Source organism: Oncorhynchus clarkii, chromosome 17 (genome assembly GCF_045791955.1).
Source record: "Oncorhynchus clarkii lewisi isolate Uvic-CL-2024 chromosome 17, UVic_Ocla_1.0, whole genome shotgun sequence".
Classification (NCBI taxonomy): Eukaryota; Metazoa; Chordata; class Actinopteri; order Salmoniformes; family Salmonidae; genus Oncorhynchus; species Oncorhynchus clarkii.
In genome coordinates, this window is record NC_092163.1 from 44,306,912 (window position 1) to 44,329,947 (window position 23,036).

At 41.6% G+C, this 23,036-nt stretch overlaps 1 protein-coding gene across 2 annotated transcripts; it reads right to left on the bottom strand.

Moving 5' to 3' along the window:
* Positions 1 to 7,365: 7,365 nt before the first annotated feature.
* Positions 7,366 to 22,694, bottom strand: LOC139370896 (POZ (BTB) and AT hook-containing zinc finger 1-like). 2 transcript variants are annotated; one of them, XM_071110765.1, is made up of 6 exons: positions 21,376 to 22,694; positions 21,131 to 21,194; positions 19,818 to 19,989; positions 18,200 to 18,352; positions 14,236 to 14,433; positions 7,366 to 11,013 (listed from the first exon to the last, which is right to left on the bottom strand). In XM_071110765.1, the coding sequence occupies exons 1-6, from the start codon at positions 22,593 to 22,595 to the stop codon at positions 10,493 to 10,495; spliced, it is 2,328 nt and encodes a 775-aa protein (XP_070966866.1). In that variant the 5' UTR covers positions 22,596 to 22,694; the 3' UTR covers positions 7,366 to 10,492. The 2 variants fall into 2 exon arrangements, with proteins under 2 accessions (XP_070966866.1, XP_070966865.1); XM_071110764.1 differs by lacking the exons at positions 14,236 to 14,433; positions 18,200 to 18,352.
* Between the last annotated feature and the right edge of the window lie 342 nt (positions 22,695 to 23,036).

The following is a 23,036-nucleotide window of genomic DNA, read 5'->3' on the forward strand; positions in this document are numbered from 1 at the left end:
TAAATGATGTATCCTTTTGTTAGATTGGAAAATCAACGATCGAAGTTAATAAATGTCTACAGGCTTTCAACTTTGGTCCCGTGCGGTCTATCATTCCATAGACATCCTTCATCAAAACCTTTGTTACAGCAAGAACATGACGACCTAAGATTTGTCCGAATAAACAAGACCATTCCAGCCATCTGTCTATGTGAACCACATTAATAAGTGTACTGTAGAGTCAGGTGGAGGACCAGCAGAGAACAGTGAGTAAGATAAACTAACCGATTACACAGTATGATAAACATTACACGTAAAGGGAGACCCCATGTCTTTGCATATTCTTTATTATGGCTGCAAAGTTTACGTTCAGTACAGATCGTTGTTTTATCAGTTAAATTGGCATCCCCATGGTTTTTCATAAATAGTGCATTGAAATACCAATTAGACAAATGATCTAATTTGGAGAAAGCAGTCATCAAATACATACGATAATGCTAGACATTTCATTTATGAAAATCTAACTGCTATATTTATCTGCCATATGCGCATGAAAATTAATGTTAATTCATGTTTTATTCTCAACTTGCGTTAGGAAATCAGTTCAGAAGTTCAGTAGAAAAAAATGCAGTTACGCCTTTGTCTGTTTCTTTATTCTTTTTAGAGATCAATTCTCTTTTAGTTTTTTTTTGCCAATAACAATCACCAGTACGGTGATGCTCAGTCATCAAAACACAAACAAACAGGGAAAAAGAAAGGCAACTTAAATACAATAGTAGAACAACAAAAAAAACATGATGGCGTACACCCAGAAAAATTATTTTGTGTGGAGGTGCTGACTAATGGCGAATAAACTAAACCAAAAAAATAAAGAGAGTCGCACACTCCATATATAAACTCCCAGTAATTTATTTGGTAAATCACCAATGTTTCGGCATCCATGTGCCCTCTTCAGGGTGGGGCGTTGGCGATTTGCCCAGTAAATTACTGGAAGTTTATATATGGAGTGTGCACCTATCTTTATAGTTTATAACTTTAAAACAATGCACAATACTTTTCCAATACATAACTTACAGTATCAAACCAAGTCGGAAATTACTGTTTTATTTATTCCTTATAATATGCTCAATGTGAAACTGGGCTTTGGGCAACACCTGTACTGTCCAGTTTACAGATGGACATGTTCAAACAGTGTCTCACGGAACAATTGGTAAGTTATTTCTGTTGTATCAACACACTTCCCTAAACGTCTATCCCTTACTAAAAAATAAACCTAATGCCAAACAGGACACAAGCGAACATGATGTAACTTAGTTTTGGCTGAAATGCTGGAGTCACAAGGCCGGGGCTCGATATCGGTGGGAAGGAACCTGGTGAGATCCAGTTTGGACCAGGAAGATGTTAATTCTCTCGCTTCCCCCAATGTCAAGGTTACCTTCCACTATTCAGCTGAATGATCAACCCATACGGTGTGATGAGTAACAGGGACAGGGGGAGAGGGTGGCGATTATTAGCCCATGGGCCAGCATCATGTGATCGACCCAATGTCTACCTCCTCTCCTGTTCCAACCAGCAGCCAGGGAGCCTCAAACGGAAAGATAGGAGAAGCACTCAACGACCTGGTAAGACAATAGAACATCAGTTACACAATCGCTGATGGAATTGTTCAGTAAATAGTAAAAATAAATATATATACTGCACACTGCAATTTCTGCTCTCATAGTGACATCCTGAAATTACAATTTCATACAAATATCTATTGTTGAGTCAAAACTTTACACAAAACTTAAGCATCTTATTTGACTGATCTATCAAATTTGAATATTGTCTTTGATATTAGCGTTTGTTTCTGTCACGATCTTTGAAATGAGCGGACCAAGGCGCAGCTTGCATAGAGTTCCACGTGTTTATTAAAATGAAACTCAACAATAAACAGCAAACGAGACGTAACTACTGGGGTGCTCACAGGCACTACACAAAAACAAGATCCCACAAACTAAAGTTGGAAAAAAGGCTGTCTAAGTATGATCCCCAATCAGAGACAATGATAGACAGCTGCCTCTGATTGGGAACCATACCCAGCCAACAAAGAAATAGAAAAACTAGAATGCCCACCCAAATCACACCCTGACCTAACCAAATAGAGAAATAAAAAGGCTCTCTAAGGTCAGAGCGTGACAGTTTCATTGAGAAGTTTAGAATTTGTAGTTACTCTAAGACATTCTTCTTTATATTCTGGTTGCAGTACTGGAGGCCTTGCTTGTTGAAGTTGGTATTGGGAATCGGGGGATCAGCATGGGATGCAAGTTTCCATCATGGCTTCTCCAGCTGAGGTAAGAAAGCTGTCTGATGATCAGCTCTGTGGAGTTGAATATAAACTTGACAGTGAAGAATAACATTGAGGGATAAAAGTGAATCAACAGTTCATCAACATTTCAGCTTTTTCTCAAATCCAATTTATTACAGATCCAACTGTGCATTGTCATATCATGTGAGCAGAGAGAGAAAAAACATGGTGGGGTTGAGGTTACAGGAATCCTGTTGGCATATGTTTGCACACTGTATATGATAGGCAATGCATATTATGCGTGATACTATTTGAAGTATGGCCAACATAAGCAGGGTTGTCTACTAACCATGGGTTGATCAGTCAACAGAGCTTCATCCTGTTCACTTCCTAAGCACTGGGATGACACACATGATAAATCAGCTGCTTACTCAGCTAAACCTCTAGTTTAAGTGGAAATGAATACACTAATATCTAACAGAGATCTACGCGTTTTTGCTCAATTAGAATAGTCTACATTCAAAGTACTTGCACAAGTGATCATCCAACCTGGTCGTGTGGCGCCAGGACAACAACCTCTCCCTCAATGTGATCAATACAAAGGAGATGATTGTGGACTACAGGAAAAGGAGGACCGAGCACGCCCCCATTCTCATCGACGGGGCTGTAGTGGAGCAGGTTGAGAGCTTCAAGTTCCTTGGGGTCCACATTACCAACAAACTAACATAGTCCAAAGACCATCAAGACAGTCGTGAAGAGGGCACGACAAAACCTATTCCCCCTCAGGAGACTGAAAATATTTGGCATTGGGTCCTCAGATCCTCAAAAGGTTCTACAGCTGCACCATCGAGAGTATCCTGACTGGTTGCATGATTGCCTGGTATGGCAACTGCTCGGTCTCTGACCATAAGGAACTACAGAGGGAAGTGCGTACGGCTCAGTACATCACTGGGGCCAAGCTTTCTGCCATCCAGGACCTCTATACCAGGTGGTGTCAGAGGGAGGCCCTAAAAATTGTCAAAGACTCCAGGCACCCTAGTCATAGACTGTTCTCTCTGCTACCGCACGGCAAGCAGTACCGGAGTGCCAAGTCTAGGTCCAAAGGGCTTCTAAACAGCTTCTAACCCCAAGCCATAAGACTCCTGAACATCTAATCAAATGGCTTCCCCGACTACTTGCATTGCCCGCCCCCTCTTTTACGCCGCTGCTACTCTGTTATTATCTCAAATCAAATAAATGTTATTAGTCACATGCTCCGAATACAACAGGTAGACCTTACAGTGAAATGCTTACACACAAGCTCCTGACCAACAATGCAGTTTCAAAAAATACAAATAAGAATAAGAAATAAAAGTAAGAAGTAATTAAGAGCAGCAGTAAAATAACAATAGGGAGACTATATACGGGGGGGTAGCGGTACAGAGTCAATGGGCGGGGGCACCGATTAGTTGAGGTAATATGTACATGTAGGTAGAGTTATTAAAGTGACTATGCATCGATGATAACAATAGAGAGTAGAAGCATTATATCTGGTCATCATATCTGGTCATCATCTGGTCATCATCTCGTCTTTCATCATCTGGTCTTTCATCGTGTCTGTGTTCAGCCTGGGAGGATGGGTCGGGCTATAGACAGTGGCAGCTTCTCTGTCACCCACGGTCGGTTAGGCACTGTTCACAACAACACACACACACCGAATGTACAAAACATCTCCATGACGTAGACTGACCTGGTGAATCCAGGTAGAAGCTATGATCCCTTATTGACGTCTTGTGCTAAATCCACTTCAATCAGTGTAGATGAAGGGGAGGAGGCAGGTTAAAGAATGATTTTTATGCCTTGAGACAATTGAGACATGGATTGTGTATGTGTGCCGTTCAGATGGAAAATGGGGATGACAAAAGATTTAAGTATGGTAGTAGGTGCCAGTCGCACCGGTTTGAGTGTGTCAAGAATTGCAATAGTGCTGTGTTTTTCATGCTCAACAGTTTTCTATGTGTATCAAGAAACATCCACCATCCAAAGGACATCCAACCAACTTGACACAACTGTGGGAAGCATTGGAGTCAACATGGGCTAGCGTTCCTGTGGAACATTTTCGACACCTTGTGTAGTCCACGCCCTGACGAATTGAGGCTACTCTGTGTGCAAAAGGGGGTGCAACTCAATATTAAGCAGGTTTTCCTGATGTCTTCTGTATGGTTTTGCAGGAAGAAAGCCCTGCTGTTCAACATAGACGCTGTACTGATGGTCTTTCGTCGCTTGGCCAAGTCCTTTGAGGTGATCCTGCTGAACATATTTCTCTAAGGATATAATGTTGGTATGTGTGTTGTGGTAGTTTTTTCCTCTGTGTATAACCTAATATATATGACAATATGGGCATAGCCTGTGGTGTTAGTTTGTGTAGCTTACCTATTAGTTTGTGTAGCTTACCTATTAGTTTGTGTAGCTTACCTATTAGTTTGTGTAGCTTGCCTATTAGTTTGTGTAGCTTGCCTATTAGTTTGTGTAGCTTGCCTATTCGTTTGTGTAGCTTGCCTATTTGTTTTTGTAACCTCTCCCTCCATTCTCTCGCTCACTCTCTCTCTCTTTCTTTCAATCTTACTCTATATATCTCTTTCCTCATACCGCTCCCTCCTCTCTCTCACTATCTGTGGTTTTAGGCCTGGGGCTGAGTGTGCACCTGGTGTACCTGGACGAAAGTTCACCTAAGAAGCTGAGAGGATTCCTGACCCTAACTAGCTCCATCTTCAGTGGCTTCAGGAAGGTCATGGTCAGATTGTCAGTACCCTTGTTACTTAACCACCTAACTCGCGTCCTGTGGTCCGTTTACCCTTTCAGTGGTCAGTTGTTCTAGCCTGGTCAAGCATACTGACCTCGGTGTTGTGCTCACAGTGCAGCGGTCACTCAGTCTGGTTGACGGGCTACAGTTCATGTTCATGACACCTTAATACGTCCTCAGTACCCACAATCACAGTGGAGTTACATAGATTGCATCCATAGAGTCAAAGAGGGCAACATACAGGTTAGCTCGGCCACAGTGACAGTCTCATTCTGTAAAAGATGAAGCCAACTCTCTTGCCATCTATCTTACTTAGAGAAAGAGGAGAACTTTCAAGGTTCACACCATTCAGTCAAATCCCCTTCTGAATGTTCCAGTTGACCGCCCTGAGCCTTCTCCACTCCAAATCGGACCAGCTCAACCTCACCATCATGTGCCCTGGATTACCCTGTCCTGGTCCAGCTGGGCTGAAGAACAAGATTCTGAACAACTCATCGGACAAATTACTAGAAATGGAATCCCTTTGTAGCATGATGTTGTACACATTTATGGCAAAGTTCTCAAAATAAATATGTGAAATAAATTCTAATAGGAGAATTTTAGCAAGTTTGGAGGTTGACGTTCAAGTATCAAACATAGAATTAGGATGGAAGGAAGAAAGACACAGTGTGGTTGAGAGAGGACCTGTACTCATGGTTTCCCAATGTTAACGTTACCCTCATCTTCTTTGTCATCTGTATTTATGGACTAGGACCTTGTAAGTACATCATTTCTTATGTATTATGCATGTCTTATTTTCACAAGTCTACAGCTGTAGGCTAAGTGGTGTGTACAATTCCAGATCTGAGTATTGGGAGTCGAGTGAGCTACGTAGTGGTCAAATGCTGCTCCAAGTCAACATACACACAGAACCGCAAAGTTACAAACATTTCAGTGATCAAAAAGACTGCCATTCTAGACAGTTGCATATCTCTGAGGTCCTACTGTCTGTCTGTACCCTTATCTTTTGTCCGGGAAACTGTCAAAAAATGTGTTTAAGTAAGGACTACTTGATATAACTTAGTGCCGATTAAAATTGTATATTACCATTGATTAACCAACAAGACACTACATTTGGGCCCTCTGTTTTCATTTGACAGTCAACCGACTAAATCTATACCATGAGCCCCAATGATATGACACTGAAAACAAAATAGCCCATCAAAACAATGTTGCTGGGCAAGAAATGTCATGACTGTCTTTCCTTTTCAACACCTAAATGTCACCACTTTGGAGCCGATGTCTATGCAGATTGGTTGTCTGGAAGTGAGTAGAAATATATACTGAACAAAAATCGAAACGCAACATTAAACAATTTCAATGATTATACTGAGCTACAGTTCATATAGGGAAATCAGTCCATTGAAATTTAACTAGGCACAAATTTATGGAATTCCCATGAGCAGGGGCGCAGCCATGCGTGGGATTGGGAGGGCATAGGCCCACCTACTTGGGAGCCAGGTCCAGCCAAGAATGAGTTTTCCCTCACAAAAGTACTTTATTACAGATATAAATACTCCTCAGACAGCCAGACCCACACACACACACACACACACACACACACACACACACACACACACACACACACACACACACACACACACACACACACACACACACACACACACACACACACACACACACACAAAAAATCCTGCAGGTGAAGAAGCCGGATTACACACAGTCTGCAGTTGTGAGGCCGGTTGGAGGTACTGCTAAATTCTCTCAAATGACATTGGAGGCAGATTATGGTAGAGAAATTAATATTCAACATCTGGCAACAGCTTTGGTGGACATTCCAGGAGTCAAAATACCAATTGCATGCTCCCTTAAAATTTGAGATATCTATGGCATTGTGTTGTGTGACAAGATTGCCTTTCATTGTCCCCAGCACAAGGTGCACCTGTGTAATGATCATGCTGTTTAATCAGCTTCTTGATATACCACACCTGTCTGGTGGATGGATTATCTTGGCAAAGGATAAACGCTCACTAACAGGGACGTAAACACATTTGTGCACAAAATTTGAGAGAAATACGCTTTTTGTGCATATTCAACATTTCTGGGATCTTTTATTTCAGCTCATGAAACATGGGACCAACACTTTACATGTTGCGTTTATTTTTTGTTCAGTATATACACACACATATATATATTAGACTAAATTGTGTTTGTCATCAATGATGTAGCGTTTATGCTACCATGTTTTATTCAGGACCTTTATTTTAGGCAAGTCAGTTAAGAACAAATTCTTATTTACAACGACGGCCCAGGAACAATGGGTTAACTGCCTTGTTCAGGGGCAGAACATTTCATAATCTATTCTGCACAGTGACATCTTTATTTTCTACTTATGGCCTCATGAAAAGTTTGAATCCAGTCATAGTGGCGTGGCTAAAGTGACCCGTGATGCGTCATGCTCAAGAGAAAATCAAAGTCAACTCATCCTAAACTTAAGCACAATAACAAACACACCAAAGATAACACACTCAGGAACAGTTTCAGATACATCTTTATTGAATCCCCATCTCTGTATCAATTAGACAGAGATGACAGACTCAAAAACAGTGTACAAAAACAGACATCTATAGAAAAGTATGCTTATATTGAAATATGTTCAAAGGTTTTATAACAAAACATGTAACTCCAATTTTTATTTTATTTTTTTAAGTTCAACGATCTTGCAGAGTACAGAGATAAAATACCAAGGTAACATTCATATACAAATGTACATCTTCTGTGTGTGCATGTTTTTATGCGTACAAAAGTGTCACTGCAAGTCAATATGCGCATGATTTACCATTTCAAGAGAAAGGTCCTTTTTTTTTTTATCTCGCGTTTCAAATCCACTGCCGTGCACAATCAGTATTGGGAAGGCACTTTGCAACAGACCAACAGAATAAGACAAGAAAACAGCAAAGGTAAGTATCCAAGCAATCAATCAAAACATCTATAAATTGAAGTACCAAACAGATGAGATAAATAAAACAATACCACCAGATGATTTGATTAGCATGTATGGGCGATCCCAAGTGTTGCCACAACCACCAATTATATAAGGGCATATTTCTAAACAGCATCGGCTCTCACTTATCCAATAAATAACACAAAACAGGCCTTTATAAATGATTTTTTACTCCATTCGCTGTGTGAAAAGCATCACTATTTAGTGGGGATATAAAAATAGCTTAATATGACCTAAACAGACTGATTGATCAAAGCCATGGGTCCTATCACTAAACTGGTAGTGTACACTACCAGAGCCAGGTAACAGCGCCGTGAACTAGACCTGGGTTCAAATATATTTGATTTAGCTTGCCTGGCACAATAGAAGAGTCCCAAAAGTGCAAACCCACCCATCAGTCACTCCAGCCAGACTCAAGCAAATGCTTTTCGAGTACTTTTTGAACCCAGGTCTTCAGTGAACAGCGAAACCTCCGTCACCATCCACACCCCCAAAAAACATTTATATCCAGAACAGTACACAGCAGACCATAGGTGTGCACTGTGAGGAAAACCTTTCAAATCAAACCACCAAAACCTACACACCTCTTTCCATCATTGGCAAGGAAGGGAAAAAAAACATTTGTATATATATATATATATATATATACATACACATACATACATACATACATACATACATACATACATACATACGCAGGATTCCCATTAATTGACAAACTATTAAAATCAATCATTAGGTTTGATCACATATATACACATTTCATATATACATATATATGAATGTTATATACACTCATTACAATCACAATATAACTATAAATAAAAGCAGGAATGTACTGAAAGTAATAGAGCAAAATTATCTGAAACAAATTAAAGATCAAAAGCCTTCTGGTTGATTACATTCTGAGGACAAAAGCACACATATCAGAGCACCAAACACGCACACACACACACAGATATTTCAGCATACATACTCTTTTTTGTCGCTCCCTAGTAGGCCTCCCGTATCTAGCATAACTTAAAGAGTAAAATCAGCACAGCACATCGACATCTCAAACGTTGATTTATAAAAAATAAAAATAAAACAACTTTGTGCACAACACGGACAGGGCAATCAATAAGTTAATAAAATATATATTCTACATTTCTCACGATTTCTAATAGTCAAACCTGAACTTGGCCCCTGTTGAATACCCAGAACTGATTTCACAAGTATGTGACTAACAAATACATCGGTTCTTTAAAATGTCATAATAAGAGAATACAACATTATCAAATGTAACAGCCATACTGAGGCATAAGGTTATATTCTTGCCCTGCAGAATTGACTGATTATATTCAGTTGAATATATTCAGTCGTACAACTGACTAGGTATCTCCCTTTCCTTTATATTCGGAGTTGTACTAGATGTCCATCTGCTGCCTCTTCCCATCAGAGGCTCTGTCTGAAGTAAGGGGGACCTTGGGTTAGAAGGCGTCACTGCAGCTGTGAAAACCATGTAGATAACAAAGCATTTCAAAATGGCCCAGTCAACATATGTACTAACCCACAGATTACCAATATGACTAGGACCTCAGGGTTTTTTCTGCATAGAAAAGTCTTGGCCGGGCCGCCTAAATCCAAACAGTGAAAACGTTTTCAGTGTAAACGGCTAAAACCAGATATAACATATGTTGAAAAGATAATGGACCTAGGCATATATATTTTTCAAACAGATCCTCTTTGGATCTAAATTTAAAAAAACTACAGTCAGGGAGAAACTAAAATGTAAAAAAAAAAAAAAAAAAATGTCCCCCATTGATTTTGTTTTAATGTTCGAGTCACTCAGCTGGCATAAGAATGCGCATAAGCCATGGTAAAGTGTGTACAATCGCAGGAAATCCCCCCCCCCCCCACCCCCAGCGCCATGATAAAATGTGTGGAACTGCAAGAAATTAGCTTGGTGAAATTGCAGGAAATGTTCTCTCGGTGCCCAATCAGGACTCCATGGCCACGCCCACTGCCACCACCTAAGCCCCATTTTGATTGAGAAAAAACCCTGGACCAGACATAACAACAATAACAGCATTGACTAATATATATTTCTTATATGTGCATGTGTTTGGTAATGGATCATAAGCGGATGGTCATGTCATAAACAATAGAAATACAATAAAGACAAAAACATGACTGACGGTAGACTTCAAAGACAGACAGCAGATTCAAAAAAGCTTTTGAAGTTGATTAATGTTAAAATGATTCACGTTTATGTACATTTTATATTTTGCTATGAAATGGAACATTTATATTGATAGTAATAGCGAGGTCCATGACACAGAAAGGTAACAGAAGGTGATAAACAACAACAGTGAGAGATGATGCAATGAACAGCAAAGTAGTCTAAAGACAACATCATTCCCTTCCATCTGATAGGCTGAACAGACCTAGGGCGTACGGGTCACTTCCCCCCCAGGTCCATCCCACTATGCCCTGCCTCAGAGTCCACCAGCGATGAGGCAAAGGCAGACTGGACAATCTGGAAGCCAAACGACTCCAGCAGAGACATGTTCTGTTGTGGGGAGAAGGGCGAGCCCAGCGAAGGACCCAGCTCCCCCAGACCTGACCCCGACCCTGCACCCACCACCAGACTCTTCTGGACCCCATGATGATGCACTCTGTTGACGTGCTTGTTGAGGTAGGATTTTGTTCGGAAGGTCTGGGTGCACTCGCTGCAGGGGAACTTTTTCTCTGGAGAGTCCTGGCTGGTCTTGGCTTTAGCGCCACCTGGTGGCGACCCCGGCACTGTCCCGGTACCAGCAGAGGCTCCGTTGCAGGCGAATGGTGTCGGAGACCCAAGCTCCTCCCCCTCAGACTTATGCGGAGATTTCATCTCGTCACCATTGGACAGCTCCCTGAAAGACGGCTCGTCTCCCTCAGATTCTCCCTGATGGGGACATTTCCCGGCATTCTCTTGCCCGTCTGAGGTAAAGACAAAGGGGGAGAGGGACAGGGACAGGAGTTGGGATAGTTGGTGGGATGGGGAGAGTACAGAGTGGGTTGGGGAGAGGGGAAGGTCACAGGGAGAGTCAGGAAGCAGGGGAAGGATAAAGGGAGAAAGAAAAACATGAAAATTAGGCCATGCGCACAACACAAAATCTTGCTAGACCTCGAGGCAGCACTGCTCTTCACCACCATCACCTGCAACATGAACAGGACAGTTTAATGCTTTGTGTACTAACCATCTACTCCCATCTGCAGTATTCTTATAGTATTGCTTTTAAATAGAATTGTACTGCAATTCTTAGAAGACATGGTGGTCATTCATATCAAATCATATCAAAAGTTTATTGGTCACATACATAGATTTGTAGATGTTACCCGCAGCCAAATGCTTGTGTTTCTAACTCCAACTGTGCAGTAATACCTAGCAGTAATAATAAAAGAAATATACACATTAATACAAAAAAATGAGTTATATAGGCTGAGCCATGACTAGAATACAGGAACAATGGACATCTTAAAGCAAGTGGGGACAACAGACAGGAATATGGAGAGATTGAATATGTCCGTAAAGAGTCCAGCCAGCTGGTCTGCCCATGCTCTGTGGGCGCTATTTCTATGCTTCCCGTTCTTAAGTTTAGTTTTTGCATCTTTTACTTTCGGTTTAGTACACCAGCTTCAAATCGGCTGAAAATACATCATTTTTGGTTATTGAAAAGATATTTCTTAGTAGTTTGATAGTACAATGACTCTCTACACTATGCATTGCTTGTTTTGTCACAAACTGAAATTAGGCAAACTATTACAATTTTTACAACCAGAAAGGCGGATCGATTTCTGCATATTGCACATTTAACATGTTTAAAAGACTTACGTCGGCCGTGGAGAACGAGAGAACACAGTCCTCGTGAGTGTTGGGGGCCCGCGTCTCAATGTTGTTTTCATCGAAGCGGGCAAAGAAAGTCTTTAGCTCATCAGGGAATGAGGTGTCGGCGACATGGCTGGTTTTCCCTTTGTAATTTGTGATTGTCTGGAGTCTCTGCCACATATGTCTCGTGTCTGAGCCGTTGAATTGCGACTCCACTTTGTCCCTGTACTATCGTTTTGCCTCTTGATTGCCTTACCGAGGTCGTACCTGGTCTGTTTGTAGACGTTTATGTTCCCAGACATCTTACCATGGTTAAATGCAGTGGTTCTGGATTTTTCAGATTTGCGTGAATGCAGCCATCTATCCATTGTTTTTAGGTTTGGATAAGTTCTATATCGTCACATTGGGAAACACATCCTCTATGCACTCCAAGATGAACTCAGTCACAGAGTCAGTGTATACGTCGATACTATTTTCAGAGACGACCCAGAACATTTCCCAGTCCGCGTGATCAAAACAATCTTAAAGCATAGATTCCGATTGGTCAGACCAACGTTGAACAGTCCTTATCATGGGAGCTTCCTGTTTAGGTTTCTGCCTATAGGTGGGAAGGAACAGAAAGGAGGCATGATCTGATTTGCCGAAGGGAGGGCATTCCCGGAAGGGAGAGTAGCAATAATCCAGGATCTGTGTTGGGCGTCTAGCACAGCAGATGTGTTGATAGAATTTGAGTAGCGTTTTCCTCAAATTTCCTTTATTAAATCTCCAACTACAATAAATGCAGCCTTATGATATGCGGTTTCCAGTTTGCACATAATCCACCAGTTACCACAATCACATCATGAATCATTAATCATGAAACAAACCCCTGCACCTTTTTTTTCCCGGAGAGTTCTTTCTTCCTGTCCTCGCAATGGATGGAGAACCCCGCTGGCTGAATGGACAAGAACAACATATTTGGAGAGAGCCATTATTCTCTCGAAGGAAATCCTCAACCTGAGCTCGTCTACTTTATTTTCCAGGGACGGAACGTTAGCGAATAATATACTTATAGGAACAGAGGGCACATTTGTTCAGATTGTGCGGTAAACAAACATTCCGCAGTTTCATTCCTTTACCCAATAGATAATATGCTTTCATTGAGAGCAAAAAGTATGTTTCTTCCTTGTGAGTTTCAGGCAAAAAAAACAACACAATTCTACACAACTGCTTTGTTGGCATTTCCTTACACTTAAGATTTTCACCTGGAAACAAGCGTTGGTTGGTTGGTAGCAAGCCATGGCAGATTATTTTAGCTCCGATTGTACAATATCAGCCCAGAATATCTGATATGAAAAAGGCCAGGTTTAGGCAACTTTGATGGGGGTGTGAGCCACAAAAAAACTGAACTCATTATGAGGGAGCAGCAGTGAATGCGTATCCACATTCATACCCACACATGCAGTCATAGCCGGCCCTAGCCTTTGAGGCCCTAAGTGAAATTTGCGAGCAAAACATTTTAGCAGCCACCCCCCCTTGACAGTGGAGAGAAACAAATTCACTTTTAGAGTTCATTTCCTGCAATTCTACACATTTTTGCCATGGGGCGTAGAGAAGATTTTGCCATTTTTAACAAATTGAATGTAATTCTACTCATTTTGCCATGGGGCAGATAAATAAATGACAAGTTTTACAGTGGATTTCCTGCAGTTCTACACATTTTGCCATAGGGTGGTTAAATGTTTGCAGTTTTTTATATGATATCTGAGTGAGAGACTAAAATAAAATATATGGGGCATCCCCGGTCGGTAATTCGACCATGATTACTTCAAGTTTAGATCGCTGGCTAGAGTAATTTACCAATCCAAAAAATGTTTGCTGACATGGGTTAATTGAGTGACTGTCAGTGACTGACATAAGAGAAACTGCTGATGCAAAACCACATTTTGAAATTGCACCGTGTGTATTCTATTATTCTAACTCAACAGTAAGTTGAGTCCCCGAGTGAGTACCTAAAAAAAGGTCCTACAAAAGGGGGGGTCACCAGGGTGCCCATCCCTGAAATAGTCTATTGTATCAGTTTTTTTCACGATACCAAAACCACATCGGAACTACTCCTGCGACATCTCATGTCTCCACATCCGCTAACTTCTAGCGCTTATTTCCAGGAAAACTTACTCATGCATCCCGTCAACCAAATTTCCTTGACTCTTTATACCCATACACCCATAAAGGTTGGAATCTCCTCATCCAACCAACCCTTTACAGTGGAACCCTTGTTACCCGTCCAATCGTGGGCCTTGTTTGCGCCCAGGCACGGCCCAGCCCCCACCCTCCGGCTGGCCCGTACTGACCTGGCAGAGGCCCGTGGAGGGGTTGGAACCCAGGCGGGCCGGCAGAGCATTCCCAGAAATACGGAGCCCCCCCAGGCCCTGGTTTCCCCAGTAGCAGCTCGGGCTGCAGGCCCAGGAAGGGAGGGCCGGGCTGGGGGAGAAAGCAGTGACCCTCTGCCTCTTGAAAGGTGACCAGCAGCCGGCGACTGGTGCACAGGTCTACACCACCGACAGACAAACACCAGGCCACCAACAGAAAGTAGAGTGGGGACAGCAGAGACAACAGACAAGGCCAGCGGAAACCATACAGTCAACGTAGTCCGAATGTTATCCAGACCTCACGAAGTCTTTCACTTAGTAGTTTTACTTTGTCCAGTGGAATGAAACTTTTTCCTGTATTACTTGCCAAGCCAGCAGACTGCTAGTCTGTTCTAAAGAATTGAGTGTTTGCAATGGTATTTATTCTCTGTCAAATAACTTTTTCCTTTAGGAAGTTTACAGCTATTCTTTATGCTATTTCTTTCTATTTCCTTTATAAAATATATTTTATCTTCATGAAGCATTTTTCCATTCTTCAATCCATACTCTTATCAGCTCCTCCAGGTCGCTTTAACCCTACTACTCACTCCTCTCGAACGGGGTTCTGTCTGCAGCACAGGACCCTCATCTCATGCCAATCAGGCCAAAACAATTGACCAATGGTGCTGAATGAAGATGCTATTAAAACTGTCATGATCAGTCACACTACAATGGCATTCTACAGTTATTTATTCTAAATAAAAGCAGTTGGTCAATAGATTTTAAATTCTGCCATTCTGTCATATTTTTTCATTGATTTTAGATATGTAAATCACTAGGAAGCCCATTTCTACAACCAAAAAACAGGTTTTTGCGTCGCATCTAAACTTCTCTCCACACTGCTTTGGCTCTCTCTCGGAGTCGGACGTACTGTACAGCAAAATCCATAGGCTGCTGCTGGTTGCCATGGCAATAATATAGTTGAAAAAAGCTCCATTGAATCCAGAGGAACATTGCACAGTACAGTATGACTCAATAGACATGCAACAACATTAGTGCATTGTTTGACCAATGGCCACAAGGCGATGGAGATGACAGCAAGCGACAAACAGTGTTTTCAGACAGAGTTCACATTGCCATGCTGAACAGACAGAGATGGGTGTGGCACTAAGGCTATTAGGCTTAACAGTCTATATGTCTGAGCCTTGATTTGGAAAATGGGGTGGCATACATACATACACCTCTTTGTTGTAGATACTGCAGTGTCCAAAAATTTACCACTGGGGGGCAGTGACCCATTAAAAAAGACACCAAAGGCTACAATTTTAAATGTTCCTTTCACCTTGATTAAGTAATCTTTTAACTTCAAGAAATAGGCCTATACAAATTATAACCTATTGAGCAAAGTTATCCTTATTAAAAGATGAATTCACATGATCTAAAAAAATCTAAACGTGAAGTTCCCCATTCAACTTCTCACTTTCCTCACCCTCTCTTCGCCATAAAGCCATGCAGAAGAGCACCCTATTTCAAATGTTTGCGTTGTGCTCACCATCGTTGAGACACAGCATACAGGCTGGGTGTCATGTTTTGGCTGATAAATGTACTAAAATGTGAATACAATTGAAATGTCAACTTTCTCAAATGGAACCACAAAGATGGAAATCAGACAATGTCGTATTGAGTGGGAATATACACTGTTTTAAATTATACTGTCAATATTCCATAGGAAACCTATTGAACTAGAAATATGCATAATAGAATAGACATTCAAATTGGTATTTGACGGTGGGTGGACCAGCCACCATCATTCTGTAGTAATTGGAAGTTAATGTTTCAATGGTGTACCAGATAAATTGCAGTGGTCTGAAGGGATAGGTCCATTCTATAAATTAGATTTCTATGATCGAAATGACACCCACCCTTTATTCAAGAGTATGCGGTGTCTCAACCGATGACGGGCACAACAAACACCTCAGGTGATGTAAAATAGGGCCTAAGCTTGAGGTCTTCACGGGTCAACCTGAACCGAATACCCAAGACCTGAGCGGGTCCAGGTCCAAAATTCTAACTATTCCCTTGGGTCCAGGTCAGGTCCTGTTTCATTGTCATTGGGTCTATATAACTACAGGTGATATACATATTGTACATATATACAGTACAAGTCAAATGTTTGGACATGTCTACTCATTGAAGGGTTTTTCTTTATTTATACTATTTTCTACATTGTAGAATAATAGTGAATACGTCAAAACTATGAAATAACACATATGGAATCATGTAGTATTCAAAAAAGTGCTAAACATACCAAAATATATTTTAGTTTGACCACAGAATGAAGGAAAAGCAGCCAACAAGTGCTCAGAATATGTGGGAACTCCTTCAAGACTATTGGAAAATAATTCCTCATGAAGTTGGTTGAGAGAATGCCAAGAGTGTGCAAAGCTGTCATCAAGGCAAAGGGTGGCTCCTTTGAAGAATCTCAAAAATAAAATATACTTGGATTTGCTTAACACTTTTGTTTACTACATGATTCCATAGGTGTTATTTCAGTGTCTTGACTATTATTCTATAATGTAGAAAAAAGTACAAAATTAAGAAAAAACGTGAAAAGAGAAGGTGTGTCCAAACTTTTGACTGGTACTGAATATGTATGTATATATATTTTGGGGGGAGGAACTGTCGGGATCTTACTGTTGAGAGTTAGAATAGTAGAATACACAAGGTGCAACGTGGAGTAATCATGGTCGAATTACCGACCGGGGGGGACCCCCATTGATTTTGTTAGTCACCCTCACTCAGATATCATATTTTTTATTATTTTTTGTCCCATGGCAAAATAAGTAGAATTGAATGAAATTAGATCAAATAAATGCTAAATCGTCTTTCCGCCTCATGCTTAAATGTAGAATTAGAGCAAACTTGGTTTAAAAGTGCAACATTTTCTCCTCGCCCCATAGAACATTTAGTAGAATTTCAGGAAACTAACTCTAAAACTTCAATTTTCTCTCCACTTTCAAGAGGCTAGGGCCAGCTCTGTGTAGGTATGGATGTGGTTATGCAGACCTGCCAGCCACTGTGACCCCTAATGATATTTGCAGATTGGTTTTGTGCCCACCACCGCCATTACAAGTTGGCCATCCGTTCTATAGCATATTTATTTTATGCTAATAAGGTGAATTTATTAACTTATAGAAGGCCTAGCCAACCGGAAGAGCAACATGTCTGATAAACATACTTTTTTTTGTCACTCGGGTCGAGTCTAGGGTACAGGTAGAGTCTAGGTCTGGCTGTTGTCCGGTCCATTCGTGTTCGAGTCTGATTGTTCTCGGGTCTGGGTCCAACGTTTTGGAACAAAGAAGACCTCTAATCTAAGTTACAGCATATGTTTACGCGTTTTTGAGATAATTGACATTAAAAGGTTAAAAGAAAATGGCACAAACAGTTTAACAACCCTGTTTGTACACTTTCAAATCATATCAAACTCAACCGTTTTACCTTTTCAGTGATGAAGACATGGATGTCTACCAAGGGGCAAACATGTTTTGAAGGTTTAGTTCAAATCAAATGGGGTGCAGTCAGAAAGTGCATTAATACAGAACGACCCTATACACAATATCAGCCAGGACAGCTATTTCAGCCAGGACAGCTATTTCAGCCAGCTTTGTAAGTATGGCGCTTCTTCTGAAGACAGTGTCCCTACCGTTAGCTGATGGAGGCGCAGAGGTCGGATAGATCCTTTGGCGTTAGCATTACTGCACAGGCATAGACAAGCATGCCTATATATTTTATGTGCGTATGTGTTTGTGTATGCTTGTGTTTTTGGTCAGGCTTTAAAAAGACAGACAGAGCAGGCTTCCCCCACACGCAGCAGCAGAGCAGATTATGATCCATACAAAGCAATAAAGAGACATATGCTGGGGGGGGGGGGGCAAGGTGGAGCGGAGCAGGGTGGGCGGCTGCTTGCCTTCCACTGCGCACTGGCGTCCCGTGTGGTAGAGGGCACCGCCGTGGTTCTGCGGCTCGGGGAAGGCACCGTGTGCTGGGGCGGTAGCGGGGAGCAATGGCGAGCCGTGGTGCGTTTTTACGTGCACCTTAAGGTAGGATGCAGTGGAGAAACCTGGAGACCAGGAGAAGAACACAGAACAAAAGGGCAGTGGCACTACACATCCAGCTGGGAGAGAATGGATGCTCCCTGTTGTCATGTACCCAAAGATGACTGTGGGACAACAACAAAAACTTGTTCCCACGTCCACCTTTCATGAAACTGTTTTCTATTTTCATGCAGACAAGCATAAGAGCTGGTACCAGGGATAATAATATGATTTTGTTGAACTGAGCTGAGCTTTTGGATGATGTAACAACCCCTCAAAAATAAATATGAAGCGCATCTAACTTCAAAAGGCAAGGGAGAATGTGAACCTGCAAAAGGAAAGGTAACCTCAAGCAAGAGTCAAAAAATATGCAACCACTGTTCTCTCTTATCTAAGCTATTAGGCTTACCACAAGAATGACACCATCTCTAGCCAGGTAACTCAAGACAAAAGAAGCAAAAAGAAGGTAAATGAAGATAAAAGAAGCCCAATACAGTATTTTGGGGCAAAATTTCAGACCATAGGTCTAAAAACAAACGGCGCCGGGGGGAGGCTCAGTAATTTAAATTACTGAGCTATATTGTATGTGCCAAAAAATTGGGAAGTTATATTATTTTATACATTCAATTGCTCAAAGAGAACCCCATACGAACTGTAAAACATGGTGGTGGATCTTTCATGTTAAGGGGATATTTTGCTTCCACTGGTCCTGGGGCGCTTGTTAAGGTCAACGGCATCATGAACTTTACCCAGTTCCAGGACATTTTAAACAAAACCTGGTTGTTTCTGGCAGGAGGCTGAATGGTTAATTGGCCACAAAATATGCATTTTACAATGGCCATCTCAAGTCTATGGATGTGAAACCCATTGAAAAGCTGTGGTTTGAATTGAAGAGGGCAGTCCATAAGTGCAGATGACGGATACCAAGGATCTGGAACGATTCTGTATGGCGGAATGATCTAAAATCCCTCCCAATGTGTTCTCCAACTCATAAAGCATTTTAGAAAAAGGCTGAGGTGAGGTTTTGAAAACAGGGGTGTTTTTCTTTGAGGAGAAAAAAAACATATTACTTGTTAAGCAAAATCTCTTTCTTTCAGCAATTGTTTTAGTATAAAATAATTTCAATTTTCTTTGGCACATACAATACAGCTCAGTATTTGAATTATTTATTTTATACACTCATTTTTGCTGGTGTAAATTATTTCAGACCCCACTGTATGTACTACCTTGCAGGTCACACATGTAGAAAGCAACCCAAGTTCTTTGCACCAGCGGAGGTAGTTACATTATTAGATTTCAATAGTAAAAATATTGGTAGATCATCCTTGTGGCAAGATCGAAATACCATTCTGGAAGAAAGGCAGGTTAACAACAACAACAAAAAACATACACATTTAAGAAACAAGAAGACACAGTTATAGAAGGAAGCTGCCATCCTGATTCTCCTGACATGTATGAGGAGATGATGCTGCACACTAGGCCTGAGGTTACCTTTGTTGCATATGCTACAGTAGTTGTGAGGTCCTTCACTGTGTTTCTTGAGGTGGTCGGTCATGTACGCAGCCCGGAGGTACTTCCCACATACCTGGCACGGGATCTTGTCCTCGTGGCAAGCCAGGTGGGACCGCAGACGATCTCTCGTAGCAAAGGAGGCATTACAAATCTGAAGAGGAGGAAAATGCAGGTAAAGAGCATGCCCTCATACGTTACCTACAGAAACAGTATTAATTTACCGTCAACCATATTCTAATCGACAAGAATGAGTATGTTTACATGCAACCAAATAATTCCATATTTAACTGATTATGGCAGTAGGCAGAATATGACAATAGCCATAAACACTTTACTCTGCTTATTTTAAAGATGCACTATGCAAAAATTGCTCTGCCATTTCCTGGTTGCCAAAATTCAGTCCTCGTTTTTAGTTTATGTGACAAAACATGCAAGTATTGTGTAGAGAGTCACGGTAGTATCTAAACCACTGTGAAATATATTTTCCATAAACCAAAATATAGTACTTTCAGCTGTTTGAAGCTGGTGTAGAAAACCGAAAGTAAAAGATGAAAAAAACTAAACTTAAGAACGGGAAACAAAGAAATAGCTTTTATGGATCTGTGGGCTTGGCGGCAAATATGAAGCGAGGGCCAGCTAACGAGGGCATACAGGTAGCAGTGGTGGGTAGTATATGGGGCTTTGGTGACAAAACGTATGGCACTGTGATAGATAACATCCAATTTTCTGAGTAGAGTGTTAGAGGCTATTTTGTAAATGATGTAGATTAAGGCAGCCCCCCGCACCTATCTGTTTCAGAGGGGTAGGGTTAAATGCGGAAGACCCATTTCAGTTTAAGGCATTCAGTTGTACAACTGACTAGGTATCCCCCTTTCCCTAGTCAAGTGAGTAAAACAAAACTGAAAGTAAGCATCTTAAAAAAAGTTCACATAAAAACTTTGTATGTCTCAACTCAGAATCAAATAGTCTTTGCAAAAATAACATGGTATGTTGGTAGAATATTTATTTTGATTGGCGATTTTCGCCATTTATTTCAGTCCCATCAGGTAGCCTGATTTCAGATGTGTCCATGTAAACTGGATTATTAGAGAAATCGTTCATTTTGCAAAGCACGTAAATGTTTTAAACTATTATATTAGTTTGTGTTGTCATTGAGTAACCATATTCAATGACAATTAAATCATTAAAACAAATACCACACTGACTGATTTGAAGTGTTGTTCATTCATTGTGACAAATATTGCATCCACATCAACTCTCCTAAGAGAATCCAGTTGTCACTATTGTCTCACCTGACACTTATGGGGTCTCTCTGTTGTGTGAACCTGCTTGATGTGTCCATTAAGATGGTCTGGCCTGAATAAAACAAACATAGGCATGTTGAGACAGATGCAGACAGTACAAGAATGATTCTGAGTAGGAAGACCATTTGTCTATATTTTCCCTCAGAACACAGAATGCTTAGAATAAAATAGGGAATGACCCTGGAAGTAGTGATGGTAATGTAGCTCTACCATAATAACTGTCCATAGCTCACCTTGAAAACCCCTTTCCACAGCTTTGACAGACGTAAGGTTTGCCCACAGATCCATCGTGTGACCGCACATGGTATGACATCCTATCCTTGCGCTTGAATCGCAGGCCACAGACATGGCACGCATATGGCTTTTCCCCGGAATGAGACAATTTGTGTCGGTTCAGGTGGTAGACATCCCGGAATACCTTTCCACAAATGTCACAGCCAACGTGACGTCTCGTCCTCTCTCGTTTACGGCTGATATCTACTGTTCCATGCAAGGGCATGCCATTCTCCAACAGACCGGGCTGACCAGAGTGCGTTATCAAGGTAGGGCCGCCTCCGCTACTCGCGCCATGGCTGGACGCTCCATGCTGCGCTTCGTGATTTCTCAACCGCACAGCCTCTGTAAATGCTTTGCCACATATTCCACAAGGAAATAGCTGCTCAATGTCTTTAACGTCAGAGGTGCTGTGGTTATAATGTATATGCTCTATGGCTGTCGCTTTCTTTGGTCGTCCCCTGCCTCTCTTAGAACCCGGAGATCCCTCTTCTTGGAACGGGTTGCCCGTCTTCTCTGATGGAGACACGGGCTGCAGAACTGGAATAGTGGACTGGGGGCTGCTATCCGAAACAAGAGCGTCATTGGCATGACTTCCGTCCACATTATGTGTGTGCCCATTGTTGCTATTTTCCAACAAGCCATTCCCATTTGACATGTCTACCGCTAATTTGAAACCCAATTCAGAGCCCCCCGTGGTACGGAACAAACTGACGTCGCCTCCTCGAGAGGGTGGTATAAGGATTTGTACATTAGACTGTTTTATTACTTCTTGGCATATCTCGATGACAGAACGCATTAACAGAAACTTAGCAGCTGTCATCAACTCGGGGAAACATTCCAATCGTACCACAATCCTAGAGGTGTAGACAAAGTCCAAAATGTCTTTAAAAACTTTGGGGCTTATCGTATGCATCTCGAGTTCTTTTGCCTCCCCGTCGCCCTCCGGTTGACAACCAAAAACGGACTCGAAGTACTCGCTGCACGCCGCCAGTACCGCCTTGTGGGCAGGGAAGCTCTCTTCGCCAACGCGCAAGATCACATCGCAAAACCTGCCTCCATCTTTCCTCTGAATGTTGAGGTTGTGTAGCATCTCCGCGCTATGATTGCTCACCTGATAGGTGTATGAAGAATTCCACGACTGCTCCGCTATTCTCTCCATGCCGAATTCATTCAACATCAATTTAGGTTAACGACTAGGGGTGGCGAAACAAATAGTGTATAAAGCTCAATAGTCCGAGTAAATTAAATAAAAAACACGACGACCACCCTTCCCTGTTTAGCATCTAAAATGTTAGCAGGGAAAAATGGCAGCCCCCCAGCTTCCTGTGAACTTTAACCTTTTTCGTTTCAAATGGGGGGGGGGGGTGTAATCGTTCTATATTTCCACGTCGCTTTTAGATACTCGACAAAGTGTGTGTCTCATGTAAAATGTATTATTCTGATACTACAGCAATTTAGCCGTCAAGAGGTTGGGTTGAAGTTGTCAAATACATTCATAATATTCCTCTTCCTGGTTTCTCCCTTCATCTTTTTTTTCTCCAACAAGCCCCCTCCCCCAGCCGCCGCTGAGAAAAGGCTGACCGTCTAGCTTTCAGAACAAAAAAAGGGTGCGACCGTG

What these genes read in the sequence shown, in the direction of transcription:
- LOC139370896 (XM_071110765.1), bottom strand. Translation starts at nt 22,595, where the DNA reads ATGTTGAATGAATTCGGCATGGAGAGAATAGCGGAGCAGTCGTGGAAT. An exon ending in AGAGACCCCATAAGTGTCAG is followed by an intron (nt 19,990 to 21,130) that starts GTGAGACAATAG and finishes CCTCCTCTTCAG; the next exon opens with ATTTGTAATGCCTCCTTTGC. An exon ending in CCTCCACGGGCCTCTGCCAG is followed by an intron (nt 11,014 to 14,235) that starts GTCAGTACGGGC and finishes TCTTTACCTCAG; the next exon opens with ACGGGCAAGAGAATGCCGGG.